General features: G+C 50.1%; 1 protein-coding gene across 2 annotated transcripts in view; it reads right to left on the bottom strand.

Moving 5' to 3' along the window:
• ST6GALNAC5 (ST6 N-acetylgalactosaminide alpha-2,6-sialyltransferase 5) overlaps window positions 1-11,696 on the bottom strand; it is a 950,199-nt gene extending 938,503 nt beyond the window's left edge. For both annotated transcript variants that reach the window (XM_078645266.1, XM_078645258.1), the window contains exons 1-2: window positions 11,539-11,696; window positions 3,496-3,717 (exon numbers count right to left, since the gene is read on the bottom strand). In XM_078645266.1, the coding sequence (XP_078501392.1) occupies window positions 3,496-3,717; window positions 11,539-11,556 (240 nt within the window). In that variant the 5' untranslated portion in view covers window positions 11,557-11,696. The remainder of the gene's footprint in view (window positions 1-3,495; window positions 3,718-11,538) is intronic.
• Between the last annotated feature and the right edge of the window lie 2,834 nt (window positions 11,697-14,530).

Below are 14,530 nucleotides of genomic sequence, written 5' to 3' on the forward strand. Positions count from 1 at the left end.
AATCAAGGGTGCAACACAAACCCCTACAGCCTCTGCGTCAGGGGGTCCCAACCACTCAGAGTCCCCCAATCCTTCAAGGGGGCCCCCATTCATCCCAAGATCAATGAATATATTTGACATGTGGAAGACTAAAGGGTCCCTCATTACATTCTGCAATGGGGGGTCACATTGTGTTATGCCTCTGGCAATAAGGTGAGTTCAACATTATTTGTAAATGGAAACAACAGACAACAGTGTCTTTGGAACCATCCCTAACATAGGGGGAGAAGGTGAATGTCCTTTGTGTGAAGACACGGGCACATCCATGACGAATTCATTTACTGCTTTCGAGTGCACTAAACAGCATATTTAGGGTGTGCATGAATCACAACAAAGGGACAACATAAGGAGCACCCCAGTGTCTGCAAAAATGGATGAATGCCCTCTGTGAGAGTCGCTGACATAGACACTTAACGGTGTGATGTGGGTAGGTGACAGAGAGGTGTTAAACACTAGGAGGTGTAGATAGTGCCTGGAATTGAAAAAAAGTTATTCCAGACGTCCATAAATTGGGAGTCAAAGAGTAGCACCGGAAAATTGGTGGAGTCACGAGGGGCAGTCTTGAAAATCTGGAGTCTGACAGTCAGTTTACACATTTTAACTCTGCAGCAAAAATATTGGCAACAAGGGCAAATGTAACACTGAGGGCCTGATTACAATCACCTTGCCCATGCACTGGCAAGAGTCGCCGTTGCCCGCCTGCCAGATTACAAGTTTTTGTAGTCTGGCGGGCAGGCGGTGGTGTCAGCCCCGCGGCAGTGCTCTTTAAAAGGCTCATTGAGAGCCTGAAATAGCACCAACGCTGGACCACTAGTGCACGTTCCTGCACAGGAAGAAATGCACCATGTCGTCCATTTCTTCCAGTACAGGGGGTTCAGAAATACAATGAGCACAACATTTGCCCCCCTGCATGCACCTCAATGCACAGGGGCACCTTTATTTCTTCACCGTCAGCCTTTTCATGGAGGAAGAACCTCCATAACAGCGCTGGCAATCAGGAAAGTTGTAATATGCTTGGCGGTGCCTCAGGGCACCACCAAGCATATTTTGGCCCTCAAACTGCTGTGTGGCTGCCAGGAAACTGCAGTTCCCTTTGGGTTGTGGCGTTGCAATGGCAGTCCGAACACCAAAATCATAATATGGCGGGCGGACCGTCGGTGCGGCGGTGGCTGGGATGTCACCACCATGCCCCTTAGAATCTGGCGGTCCTCAGACAACCAGACTCATAATTAGTGCCTAACTATCTTCTGGCTTGCTTAATTGGCCAGTTGGTCAGATACAGGATGGATTTTTAAATATCTTACAGGGTTAAGGCACCTGTTGCAGAAATATTTGGTGTGCCAGAAAATGTTCATGGGATAATAATAATGGTGAGATAACTCTGATGGTTAATGCACTTGCTGAGGAGATTTGGTCTTGCCTAGACACAGTTTTGACTCATCATAAGGTAGCATAGAAGGTTACTGTGCATGCTGTAAGGCATAATGAGTAACATTCAGATTACAGATGTGTATTATGTGTAGATAGGTCAGTGATTTACAGCTTTTGTCACAGAGATCATTCTATCGCTTGCAGTTCATAAGTTACCATCATTCTAATATAGCACAGTGAGCTATGAACTGGCATCAGCGAGCTGCATGCAAACTGAAAAGCATGGGTTTCGTACCTCATGGTTGTTCATCTCTAGCTTTCTTAATTTTAAAGTTGCTAAAAGGGAGTTCTATGGATAGTAGTAAAGAATTATCAGTACAGTCAACCCCAATCGGTGTGTTATGTCTTAAATACTGATTTGTTTCCCCCAGACCAAGCACTCACATAACGCCTACTAGTCTGGATGATATGTGACTCCCCCACCTTGTAACCCTCCTTGTTTTATGCAATATTTCCTGCACATTGATTTACATACTTGTATGATTCATTGTCTCTGTATAATAATGTGTGGGTGATGTAAAGTGCTCTGACACCCTACATTGGGATAAGTAGAGCTATAAAAGAAATTAAATAATAAACGTAATTCGTAAGTACTCTTGAAACCGGTATTAGCGTAATTACTCCTACATACAGATGCATCTGACCTTCTTACAGTGCATGCACATCTCTTACATATAGGGGACATCAAACTTAAAATCTTCGCTCCAAATTCATATTGTCTCTTAAGCATTTGTGAATGTTTTCAACAAGCTAAGTGCCTTTTCCCCTCCATTGCATACCATCTAGTGCCCGGATTACGGGTATAGGTGCTAATTAGTTTACCATGTATATCAGGGGCGATAAATAGCACATGTTGCAAGTTCATGGGGAATAACAGGCGGATTTTGGTTTTTAGCGCTCCAAAATATGCATGATACGGTAAATACCGCGTGTTTTCGCCCGTCACATTTCGTCAGGTTTGGCCTGCCGAAATGTAATGATCCTTCAGGTATTTAACACATCCGATACTTATCCGATAGTTAAGTACATCTTACCTTGTAATTCCAACCCGTGCCCTGTTTATGGACAGGTCGGAATACAGCGAACCCACCAAGATCAGGCCCTTGGCAGGGATCAGGCGCTACCAGGTAGCATGAGACTGCACCAAACTGTTGTATGTAGTATAAATGTTGTATGTTGGATAAATCTGGGGCTGTCACTGGCATATTACACAGGGACATCGTCGGCATATTTTACCGACTCTGTCTGAATCCAGCTCAACAATTGGTACCAGATCCTAGGTATGTACGCAGTAAGTCAAGTGGCAGTCAGGGGTGGTCGATGCAGTCAGGCACGGTGAGGACGGGTATAAATAAACCTAAACACTGTGAGGCATGGGGTGACGTGGAGAGGATAGGGTGACTGTCTCAGACAAAATAACGCGCTTCGATCCCTGCAATGAAGTAGGAAGCGCTATATGAATACATATACAATACAATGCAGTTCGATGTGTGCTGGTAGCAAGCATGGAAGGGGTTAAAGAAACATACACAGTGTGAGGCTTTGAGGTGACAGGGTGCAGAGAGAGAGCGGGGTACCAGCGCGGACTCGCACCAGCTGATGTGTACAAGTGAAGGGAGCGTCGAGCGAGTCAGGCGGGGATCACGGAAACAGAAACACCCGAGACACAGGCAGACGGGACAGGAGCAGACACCCGCCCAACGCATGGCAGACTGGCAGTGTCATGCGAGGAGTGCGGGAAGAGGTGACTGCAAGAGGCGCTGCAGTTGAACTCTCTGAGAGGATTGGTGGTTGACAAATATGTGTCTCTTCCGTAATCACAGAACAATGAACATAATAAACGCATGCACATGACTGTAACCAGCCTGCATTGAAACATCAGTGAGGAGACCATCCCAATAAGAGCGCGGCCAGGAGGAGGCACCGAGATCATTCCCTCCTCAGGGTGGAGTTCAGAGGTCAGCCCCCAGCCATCCTCCACCCGTGCCTCTCCATCCCTCCCAGGGTCGCATCGCCCGGTCTTACCTTGCGGTGGTCGCTGACGCTGACGTACCCCTGCAGGAGCGGCGGGGCCGGGGCTTGGCTGCCTCCAGGCACCCGGAGCAGGGCGTCCCCGCCGCCGTCCGAGCCTCCCGCCGCCGGCTGCAGCCTCAGCCCCTTGGGCAGCCTGACGCCGACGCCGCCGTACACGAGCAACAGGCTGGTGCCCACCATGCTGAGAGCCAGGAACGCGGCCAGCCCCGGGCGCTGTGGAGAGAGAGAGAGAGAGAGGGGCAAGGGGTGAGGCACAGGAGAGCAGTGCGCTGAGGCGCGGCCCCTCCATGCGGGCGGGGGTCGGTCAGAGCCAGACTGACCCTCAGAGCAGACGGACCCTTAGAGCTGGGTGACCCTCAGAGCAGACTGACCCTCAGAGCAGAGTGACCGTCAGAGCAGACTGACCCTCAGAGCAGACTGACCCTTAGAGCCGCTGACCCTCAAAGCAGACTGACCCTCAGAGCAGAGTGACCGTCAGAGCAGACTGACCCTCAGAGCAGACTGACCCTCACAGCTGGCTGACCCTCAGAGCATACTGACCCTCAGAGCAGACTGACCCTCAGAGCAGACTGACCCTTAGAGCCAGCTGACCCTCAGAGCAGACTGACCCTTAGAGCCAGCTGACCCTCAGAGCAGACTGACACTCAGAGCAGACTGACCCTTAGAGCCAGCTGACCCTCAGAGCAGACTGACCCTTAGAGCCAGCTGACCCTCAGAGCAGACTGACACTCAGAGCAGACTGACCCTTAGAGCCGCTGACCCTCAGAGCAGACTGACCCTCAGAGCAGAGTGACCGTCAGAGCAGACTGACCCTCAGAGCAGACTGACCCTCACAGCTGGCTGACCCTAGGAGCACTCTGACCATCAGAGCAGAGTGACCGTCAAAGCAGACTGACCCTAAGAGCACAGTGACCCTTAGAGCAGACTGACCCTCAGAGCATACTGACCCTCAGAGCAGACTGACCCTCAGAGCAGACTGACCCTTAGAGCCAGCTGACCCTCAGAGCAGACTGACCCTTAGAGCCAGCTGACCCTCAGAGCAGACTGACACTCAGAGCAGACTGACCCTTAGAGCCAGCTGACCCTCAGAGCAGACTGACCCTTAGAGCCAGCTGACCCTCAGAGCAGACTGACACTCAGAGCAGACTGACCCTTAGAGCCGCTGACCCTCAGAGCAGACTGGCCCTCAGAGCTGGATGACCCTCAGAGCAGCTTACTATCCTTCAAAGCTAACCGCTCCAACAAGCTGACTGCCCCTACAAGCAGAAGGTCCTCCAACCTCCCTTATCTCCCCCCGCCGACTGTCCCTCAGAACTGGCTGTCCCAGACCCTACGAACTTACTATATCATTCAAAGCTAATTACTCCATCAAGCTGAGTGTCTCTGCTAGCAGACTGTCCCGCTACCCCCCCTCCCCCCCCTCGACTGACTGTCCCTCAGTCTGGTTGCCTCAGATCCTAAGAACGTACTATCAGTCACAGCTGTTTTTCTAAGCCGACGGCGCCTTAGTAGACTGTCCATGTGAGCTGACTGTAATCATGACCTAATTGTCCCTCCAGGCTGATTATCAGTTCTAGGGACTGCCCCTCGAGCAGTCTTTCCTTTCGAACTGTCTAATCCCCAGATTTGACCATTCCTCGGAGCATGCATGTCCCATTCACTGAATCTGACTGTTCTTCGAGCTGACCGAACTTTCTTGCTAACTGTCACTCGCTCATGACTTCTCCTCGGAAATGACTGTCCCTCGCAGTACCTCAGAGCTGACTGACTCTTGAAGTTGACTGCCCTCGGACCTTATAATACCCCCGGACCCTCAGCCCCTCAGGTGACGGTCCTCCTGACCTGACTGTCCGTCGCAGCTGATATAATTTCCAGGGCCGATTGTCCCTCTCAGCTGATTATCACTCAAATACGACTGTCCCTCTGAGCAAACTCTTCCTCAGAGCTGTCCGGCCCCTCTGTCCGGACTGACACCTTTTAAGCCCCCCCCCCCCCCCAAAAAAAAAAAAACTAGATGTCTCTCCAAACTCACTGCTCCTCCGAGATGACTTTTCTCCGGATAAAGCCAACCCAAATTTTCACTGTCCTTCATCGGGGGCGAAGCTTCAGTAGGCGCAGCAGGTGCAGTGGCACCGGCACCCAGAGACATGAGGGGCGCACTGAACCTTGTTTATTGCTGTACTTCATTGTTCAAACAGCGGCAAGTGGTTCGATTTACTTCCTTGCACAAGGGCAAATGACACACGGGCTATGCCACTGTCCCTCAGAGTATGTCTCTGAGCGCTATGTCTCAACACCACTGTCCTTCAGAACTAAAGTGACTATGAAAACAGCTGTTTCTCAGAATTGACTGAGCCTCGGATACACTGTTGCGAGGATACACGTCGCGCGTCAGGAGTCTGTCTCCATCAGAGCTGGCTTGTTTTGTGAAGTTTATCCGTGACAGCTTCCCGTTCCTGAGAGGCGGCCAGCATACAGGGATGACTGGCCCTAAGACCTGCTACCCAGACCCGACTGCCCCATAGAGTCGACAGTCTGTTCCTCAGAACTATCTCTCTAAGAGCTATTCCCCAACCCGCCTACTTCCAGACCCGTCAGTCAAACATAAATCCCGCTTCTCGTGACTGTCTATGGCTGTCTCGTGTCTGTGGCTTTCCCCACAGTGCTGTCTAGTCCCCAGAGCTGTCTGGCCCTCAGAACTCTTTATCCACATACATGTGTGTTCATATTAGAGGTCGATCCCCATGTGCTGTCAGTTTTATTAGCTGTCTATTTTCAAAGCACTCTACATCTCGGAGTTTTCTATTTCCCAACCCCAGCCTGTTTTTCCAGCTGCCTACTGTCCTGAGCTGTCTAATGGTCACTGTTCTACATTTAGCAGTTAGTCCTCAGCACGGTGTGGCACTCGGAGACGTGCATTCCCGGAAGTGCCCGTCCCTGGACGCCCTGTCCCTGGCGCGACGTCAGCAATGGTCTGGTGTTTCTACACCTCTCTAATGGTGGAGGCAGGCCGGCGCCAGCGCGGGCTCTCGCACACAGGGCTGTCTGTGTGAGAGAGCCCGCGCTGGCACCGGCCTGCCTCCACCATTAGAGAGGTGTAGAAACACCAGACCATTGCTGACGTCGCGCCAGGGACAGGGCTCGGTACTGTCCTGTGGAGAGGCCGTTCGCCACATCCCCTCTGAACACACCAGCATAGTCACAGCTCAAGGCTCTGAATGACACGGGCTGTGCCCAACCAAACACACTGCGACGCTTTCACATGAACTCAAACCGCACACATTTAAAGTTTACAAGGGACTCTGACTTATGCCCTGTCTAACCCTACAAACCTTGCCCTTGTCCCTCAGTACAAGGAACTTAAAAGAACCGATGTACCACCGACAGCACATTAACAGACTCAACTCCGGAAACTCTCGAACTTGAATCTCACATTTCAGGAACAAACCCCGTTGTAAGTAGTGTAAAATTGTGGAATAAGGCAACAATTAAGGTTCAGTGCCCCCCTCAGAGCCCCTGTACCTGCTTCATCAAAGAAAGCTCCGCCCCCGGTTTGGGCTAGCTGCAAATGGTTTGTAGTGATTGACAAGGGGAGGTCTGGTTGTAGATAGAATGTAGTGAGGTAAATGCCGCTGTGCAATACTTAAAGTGAGGTTTGGTAAGGCGGCGCATGGGTTACATATACATATAGTTTGTGTGAAAATGTTTTGCAGTGATTGGTGGGAGTTGGTTCAAGCTGGCTGCCTAGGTTTTGTGTGGTAGATTTAGACTGGCGGCACAAAGTAGGATCTGGTTACACAGCGACTCTGGTGAGACTTGGTCCTCAGTAACGGGGCCGAAGTGAGATTTGCTCTGGTCTAATGCGATTTGAACTACTTGCATCGATTTACTAGCCGGGAATCATCTGCCCATATAGTTTTTGTAGTGATGCTTGATCCGAAATTTCAGATGTTTTAGTGAGGGTTGGTCTGGCTGCTCAGTGAATACAGGGAATTCAGTTTTGAGGTTTCATCTGGCTCTACAACGACTGTGAGGTTTGGTTTAGCTGCATGTAGAGAGTACAGAGGTTCCGTCTGTCTGCTCGGTGTAAGTAGTAAGGCTTGGTCTAGTTGCTCAGGGTTTGGAGGGAGGCTTGGCCTGGTTGCTCGGGGTTTGCAGCGGGGTTTGGCCTGGTTGCTCGGGGTTTGTGGTGAGGTTTGGTCTGGTTACTCGGGGTTTGTGGTGAGGTTTGGTCTGGTTGCTCCGGGTTTGTGGTGAGGTGGGTTTGCAGCGAGGTACTGCCTGGTTGCTCAGGTTTTGTAGGGAGGCTTGGTCTGGCGTTTCGGGGTTTGCAGTGTGGTTTTGCCTGGTTGCTCAGGGTTTGTAGTGAGGTTCGGTCTGTCTGCTTGGTGTTTGTAGTAAGGTTTGTTTTGACTGCTCACGGTTTGTAGTAAGGTTCGGTCTGGCTGCTCAGGGTTTGTAGCCAGGTTGGGCCTGGTTGCTCAGGGTTTGTAGGGAGGCTTGGTCTGGCTGCTCGGGGTTTATAGTGATGTTTGGCCTGGTTGCTTGGGGTTTGTGGTGAGGTTTGGTCTAGCTGCTCAGGGTTTGTAGCCAGGTTGGGCCTGGTTGCTCAGGGTTTGTAGGGAGGCTTGGCCTGGCTGCTCGGGGTTTGCAGTGAGGTTTGGCCTGGTTGCTCAGGGTTTGTAGCGAGGTTGGGCCTGGTTGCTCTGGATTTGTAGTGGGGTTTGGTCTGGTTTCTCAGGGTTTGTAGGGAGGCTTGGTCTTGGCTGCTCGGGATTTGCAGTGAGGTTTGGTCTGGCTGCTTGGGGTTTGTAGTGAAGTTTGGCCTGGTTGCTCAGGATTTGTAGTGGGGTTTGGTCTGGCTGCCTAGGGTTTGTGGTGAGATTTGGTCTGACTGCTCGGGATTTGTAGTGGGATTTGGTCTGGCTGTTCAGTGTCTGTAGTGAGGTATTTTCCAGCTGTAAATTAACTGTGGTAAGGTTTACTGCGGATGCGCATAGACTGAAATAAAGTTTGGTTTCACTGCTATGGAGATGTAGTGATGGTTGGTCTGGCTGTAAGTGTTTGAGGGTTTATCTGGGTGCATTAGGGTTGAAGTGTGGTTTCATCTACAGTCCAGTGGCTGTTGTAAAGTTTGGTCGGGCTGGTAATTATCTGAGTTTTGATCTGGCTGCATTGGGCTTGATCCGTGGTTTCAGATGGCAGCACAATAACTGTAGTGAAGTTTAGTCTGGCTATGTGCTTGACTATTGATCTTGCTGCAGTTTGGTTTCATATGGCGGCACAGTGGCTGTAGTAAGATTTGGTCTGACTGTTAAGTGTTTCTGGGTTGATGAGGCTGCAGCGTGGTTTCATATGGCAGCACAATAGCTGTAGTGAGGTTGAGTCTGACTGCTAAGGATTTGTGGTTTGATATTGTTGCACGGTTGTGAAGTGTTGTTTCAGCACTACAGTGACTGTAATGAGGTTTGGTCTGGCTACCAATGGTGTGTGGGTTGATCTACTTGCACTGGGTGTGAAGTGTGGTTTCATCAGCACAATGGCTGTAGTGAGGTTTGGTCAGGCTCTAGGGCTTTGTGGTTTGATCTAGTTGCATTGGGTGTGAATTGTGGTTCCAACAGCACAGTGGTTGTAGTGAGGTGCTCTAAGGCTTTGTGGCTCCATCTAGTTGCACTGGCTGTGAAGTGTGGTTTCATCTGTACAGTGACTGTAGTGAGGTTTGGTCTAGGTGCCAAGGGTTTGTGGTTTGATCTAGTTGCATTGAGCATGAAAAGTGGTTTCCTCAGCCCAATGGCTGTGGTGAGGTTTGGTCAGGCTCTAGGGCTTTGTGGTTTGATCTAGTTGCATTGGGTGTGAAGTGTGGTTTCAACAGCACAATGGCTGTAGTGAGGTTTGGTCTGGCTCTAAGGTTTTGTGGTTTGATCTAGTTGCACTGGCTGTGAAGTGTGGTTTCATCTGTACAGTGACTGTAGTGAGGTTTGGTCTGGCTGCCAAGGGTTTGTGGTTTGATCTAGTTGCATTGAGCATGAAAAATGGTTTCCTCAGCCCAATGGCTGTGGTGAGGTTTGGTCAGGCTCTAGGGCTTTGTGGTTTGATCTAATTGTACTGAGCATAAAAAGTGGTTTCTTCAGCACAGTGGCTGTAGTGAGGGTTTGTCTGGCTCTAAGGCTTTGTGGTTTGATCTAGTTGCACTGGCTGTGAAGCATGGTTTCATCAGTACAATGACTGTAGTGTTTGGTCAGGCTCTAAGGTTTTGTGGTTTGATCTAGTTGCACTGGCTGTGAAGTGTGGTTTCATCTGTACAGTGACTGTAGTGAGGTTTGTTCTGGCTGCCAAGGGTTTGTGGTTTGATCTAGTTGCATTGAGCATGAAAAATGGTTTCCTCAGCCCAATGGCTGTGGTGAGGTTAGGTCAGGCTCTAGGGCTTTGTGGTTTGATCTAATTGTACTGAGCATAAAAAGTGGTTTCTTCAGCACAGTGGCTGTAGTGAGGTTTGGTCAGGCTCTAGGGCTTTGTGGTTTGATCTAGTTGCATTTGGGTGTGAATTGTGGTTCCAACAGCACAGTGGCTGTAGTGAGGTGCTCTAAGGCTTTGTGGCTCCATCTAGTTGCACTGGCTGTGAAGTGTGGTTTCATCTGTACAGTGACTGTAGTGAGGTTTGGTCTAGGTGCCAAGGGTTTGTGGTTTGATCTAGTTGCATTGAGCATGAAAAGTGGTTTCCTCAGCCCAATGGCTGTGGTGAGGTTTGGTCAGGCTCTAGGGCTTTGTGGTTTGATCTAGTTGCATTGGGTGTGAAGTGTGGTTTCAACAGCACAATGGCTGTAGTGAGGTTTGGTCTGGCTCTAAGGTTTTGTGGTTTGATCTAGTTGCACTGGCTGTGAAATGTGGTTTCATCTGTACAGTGACTGTAGTGAGGTTTGGTCTGGCTGCCAAGGGTTTGTGGTTTGATCTAGTTGCATTGAGCATGAAAAATGGTTTCCTCAGCCCAATGGCTGTGGTGAGGTTTGGTCAGGCTCTAGGGCTTTGTGGTTTGATCTAATTGCACTGGCTGTGAAGCATGGTTTCATCAGTACAATGACTGTAGTGAGGTTTGGTCAGGCTCTAAGGTTTTGTGGTTTGATCTAGTTGCAGTGGCTGTGAAGTGTGGTTTCATCTGTACAGTGACTGTAGTGAGGTTTGGTCTGGCTGCCAAGGGTTTGTGGTTTGATCTAGTTGCATTGAGCATGAAAAATGGTTTCCTCAGCCCAATGGCTGTGGTGAGGTTTGTTCAAGCTCTAGGGCTTTGTGGTTTGATCTAATTGCACTGGCTGTGAAGCATGGTTTCATCAGTACAATGACTGTAGTGAGGTTTGGTCAGGCTCTAAGGTTTTGTGGTTTGATCTAGTTGCACTGGCTGTGAAGTGTGGTTTCATCTGTACAGTGACTGTAGTGAGGTTTGTTCTGGCTACCAAGGGTTTGTGGTTTGATCTAGTTGCATTGAGCATGAAAAATGGTTTCCTCAGCCCAATGGCTGTGGTGAGGTTTGGTCAGGCTCTAGGGCTTTGTGGTTTGATCTAATTGTACTGAGCATAAAAAGTGGTTTCTTCAGCACAGTGGCTGTAGTGAGGGTTTGTCTGGCTCTAAGGTTTTGTGGTTTGATCTAGTTGCACTTGGTGTGAAGCATGGTTTCATCTGTGCAGTGACTGTGGTGAGGTTTGGTCTGGCTTTAAGGCATTGTGGTTTGGTCTAGGTTCATTGGGTGTGAAGAGAGGTTTGACCTGGAAGCACAGTGGCTGTAGAGAGGGTTGGACTGTCTGTTTGTTAAGTGTTTGTGGGTATATCTGGCTGCACCAGGTTTGAAGTGTGCTTTCATCGGCACAGTGGTTGTAGTGAGGTTTGTGGAGGGTGTTTGTTTGAATCTGGCTGGAAGGGTTGAGATGATGAGTGATCTTCCCGCGCAGCTTCTGATCTGCTCTACAATGGCTGTTTCATCCCTCCACACGGACCCATCCTTGCACCCCTTGCCCCGATGCCCCCAGACATCACTCCACTTACCACCGGCGGCTTCTTCATGGTGAGCCCTGTGCGGGGCGGCTCAGGCGGTGCTCCCCGGGCACCCCCGCCTCCTGGCGCCTTCCATTGCACGCTGTCCGCCGGTCTGGTGCTCCGGGAGCAGTGAGGCTCCGAGCCCTGGTTCGGAGCTGCTGCTGCTGCTGCTGAGCCGCAGATTGAAGGCAGCGTTCAGCAGCACTCTCCTTAGGCTTCCAGTGATATCCACACACCGCCGCCTCCCGCCGTCTCTGCTGGGTCCTAACGCCCTCCGCCGCCATCAGCTTCGGTGTTTCATAGACACGCTCATCATCTCCTAAGCTAAGCATGTTTCCAAGAGCATTTCACCATGTGTGTGCCTTACCTAATGACGAAGGTTTATTACCTAACGTGTCTTTACTGTGACCAACGTAAAACGGGGAAAAACAGCATGCTGTAGATTTTACACTTCTACGTTTTATGTAACAGGAATGTTTTTCGCAACTAAAATACCGACTATACCAATGATCCTTTTATTATCTGATTGAATGGAGGTGGGGCTTTCTGATGTCTCCTGCAGAGCAGACATTTAAACAAATTGTACTTCCGTTGTGAACTTGGCATCAAGTATTTGATTGTATGCATTTTCGGTAATATTTTATTATTCTCGCCAGCGCTGTCTCTCGTCATACTTACAGAGACAGACTGTGTCCAATTGGGTCTATATTTAAGTGCCGAGATGAACACTTGCTCGCGCGGCTCCAGATGTGGCGGAGGGGCAGACGGAGGCGTGCTCTGCCTTCTCATAGCTGACAGACACCGTGTGTAGCCTCCATCAGCAGGCAGGTGATGTCTGCCGCAACCTCGGCTCTGCCGGATCATATCCCAGCAGGACTGACTCCCGGCCCCGCGGAGCGACAGCGGACGGCGCCCCTAATGGGGTCTAACCGAGGGGTGACCCGTCAGCAGGGCAAGGAGGAGGGAGGCGCGGGAGGGGTAAGTGTTGCGGATTCAAATAAAAGCGACTTTAGCAACTCACAGGCACACATAGTTCTTCCTTCTATTATTGGGCATTAGTGTTCAGAAAAAGTTGTTGCTCCTGCAATCCCGTGTTCATTGTCGCACTGGTTTATGGGACAATCAGACAGTCCCAGTAGGGCTGGTCTCGGAAGTCTGGGTGTATGTATCGTTTTTTGGGCTAATTGTGGCCCTGACTGCTTCATGGTTTGTGGGATGTTTTTTACTGTTTATGTTTCGTGTTTAGATTCAGTTTCGGCTACCTGCACTCATAATATATAGCACGATGTTTTTTTCCTTTTTTAAAACTTAGCCTTCTTTTTCATACCCATGCGCCCCTAAGCGCTGTAAATAACAAGTATTACTGTGACCCGTTTCAAAGCAACTCAAATCACCGACATCGCAACTCAATACACCGATGTGGCAACAATGGAAATCAGGACTGGCCTGGCTTGGATCTCAACTCCTGAGCCAATGATCGCAGCAGGTGTCAAATTAACAAATGGCCCAGACAGAGCCCCATTTCTACATATAGATTAATCCCTGCGCAAACGTGAATTTGCAGCGGAATAGTTTCTCTGGGTCACTAACTGTTTGAAGGAGGGTCCGTGAAAGAGGCAATCCATTGTACCAGCGCGCCCTCTCTGCACACGAGGCTCCCAGCGCCCAGTCAACATCTCGCCGCACCCGCTCCGCGGGTGCCGCTTCGCTGGTGAGCCCCGGTGTGCGCAGCTTCGTGGGAGCACTCTGAAGGTCCGTGGCGGCAAGGCGGTAAGGGGCGCGAGTCACCAGCAGGGCTGCGAGCGTGCAGGGACTTCATTTCCCAGAAGTCCCTGCGAGACCAAGGAAGAGCTTCCGGTCCGCTCTCCCTGCTGGCACGCCCCCCGCCCATAGCGCCGCCTACAAAAAGCTTTCTCACTCCCGCAGCGCGGGACGCAGCCCGGGTTAAGACTGGGCAAAAACAGGGCCGTTGTAGGCCGTTAGAGGCAGTTAGAGACTGGGCTGGGCCACCTTACTGTTATTCAGCCTCTCTCCCTACTTGATCCCAGTATGGCAACCCGTGAGTTTAGAGATAGAGCAGCCAAATCCAAACTAAAAAATGGCACCCTGGACGACTTCATCACTAGGACTCACACTGCCATTGACAACGAGATAACCAAGATGCAACATAGGGTTTCATTAGAGCTCGATGCTGCTAGAAGACTGTCAGTTGAGTTGACTGCCGCTAAAAAATCCTCTCTTGGCTCTATTGCCTGGGCGAAAACCCCTGAAAGGCCTCCAGGTCACACACCCAATCTGATTGTTATTAATGCCGATATTCATGCTACACATGTAGCAAGCTCACCCTCCCCTCAAGGTAAACTTTTACATAATCCTATTTCCCCTCTAAAATCCCATCTGGGTGTGATTGTAGACCAAAGGAAGGGAAGTGAGGAGGGCTTACCCTCGGCAGTTGAACCCACCCCTGCTACACAAGAAAGAGGTGGTAGCCCACCCATAGTACAAAAGCACTCACTAAACAAAAGGAAGCGCAACCCCACCTCGGCATATTCAAGAAAAAAGGCCAAAGTGGCGAACGCGCAGCTACCAACTATGGCACCTTCCTCAGATAATTTGCCTACACCGCAACTCTCTACCCTAGTAACTAGCACAGATAACACGCCCCCTTACACAGCAGTCATTCAAGAAAATAACGATCTTACTATAGAAAGTGACACTGCAGGAACTCCATTATGCTCTATCAAAGGGAAGGATGTTGAATTTCTCTCCATAGTCTGGGAAACACTAAAGAAACTACTCTCCCCATTGGAAAAGAGATTCACACACATAGAGACTCAGTTACTAGAAATTGAAAAAAGCATATTAAATCTGGCAACAACTATTATCCAGAACTCTAAACCTATATGCACAAATGGACCCATGTCCCCAGTGGCACGCTTGCATTCCACAAATCAAACAGGAGTGTATACACGGCCTTCTCCTAAGGCCAAGCAACCAGGAT

Source organism: Lissotriton helveticus, chromosome 1_1 (assembly GCF_964261635.1).
Source record: "Lissotriton helveticus chromosome 1_1, aLisHel1.1, whole genome shotgun sequence".
Taxonomy (NCBI): domain Eukaryota; kingdom Metazoa; phylum Chordata; class Amphibia; order Caudata; family Salamandridae; genus Lissotriton; species Lissotriton helveticus.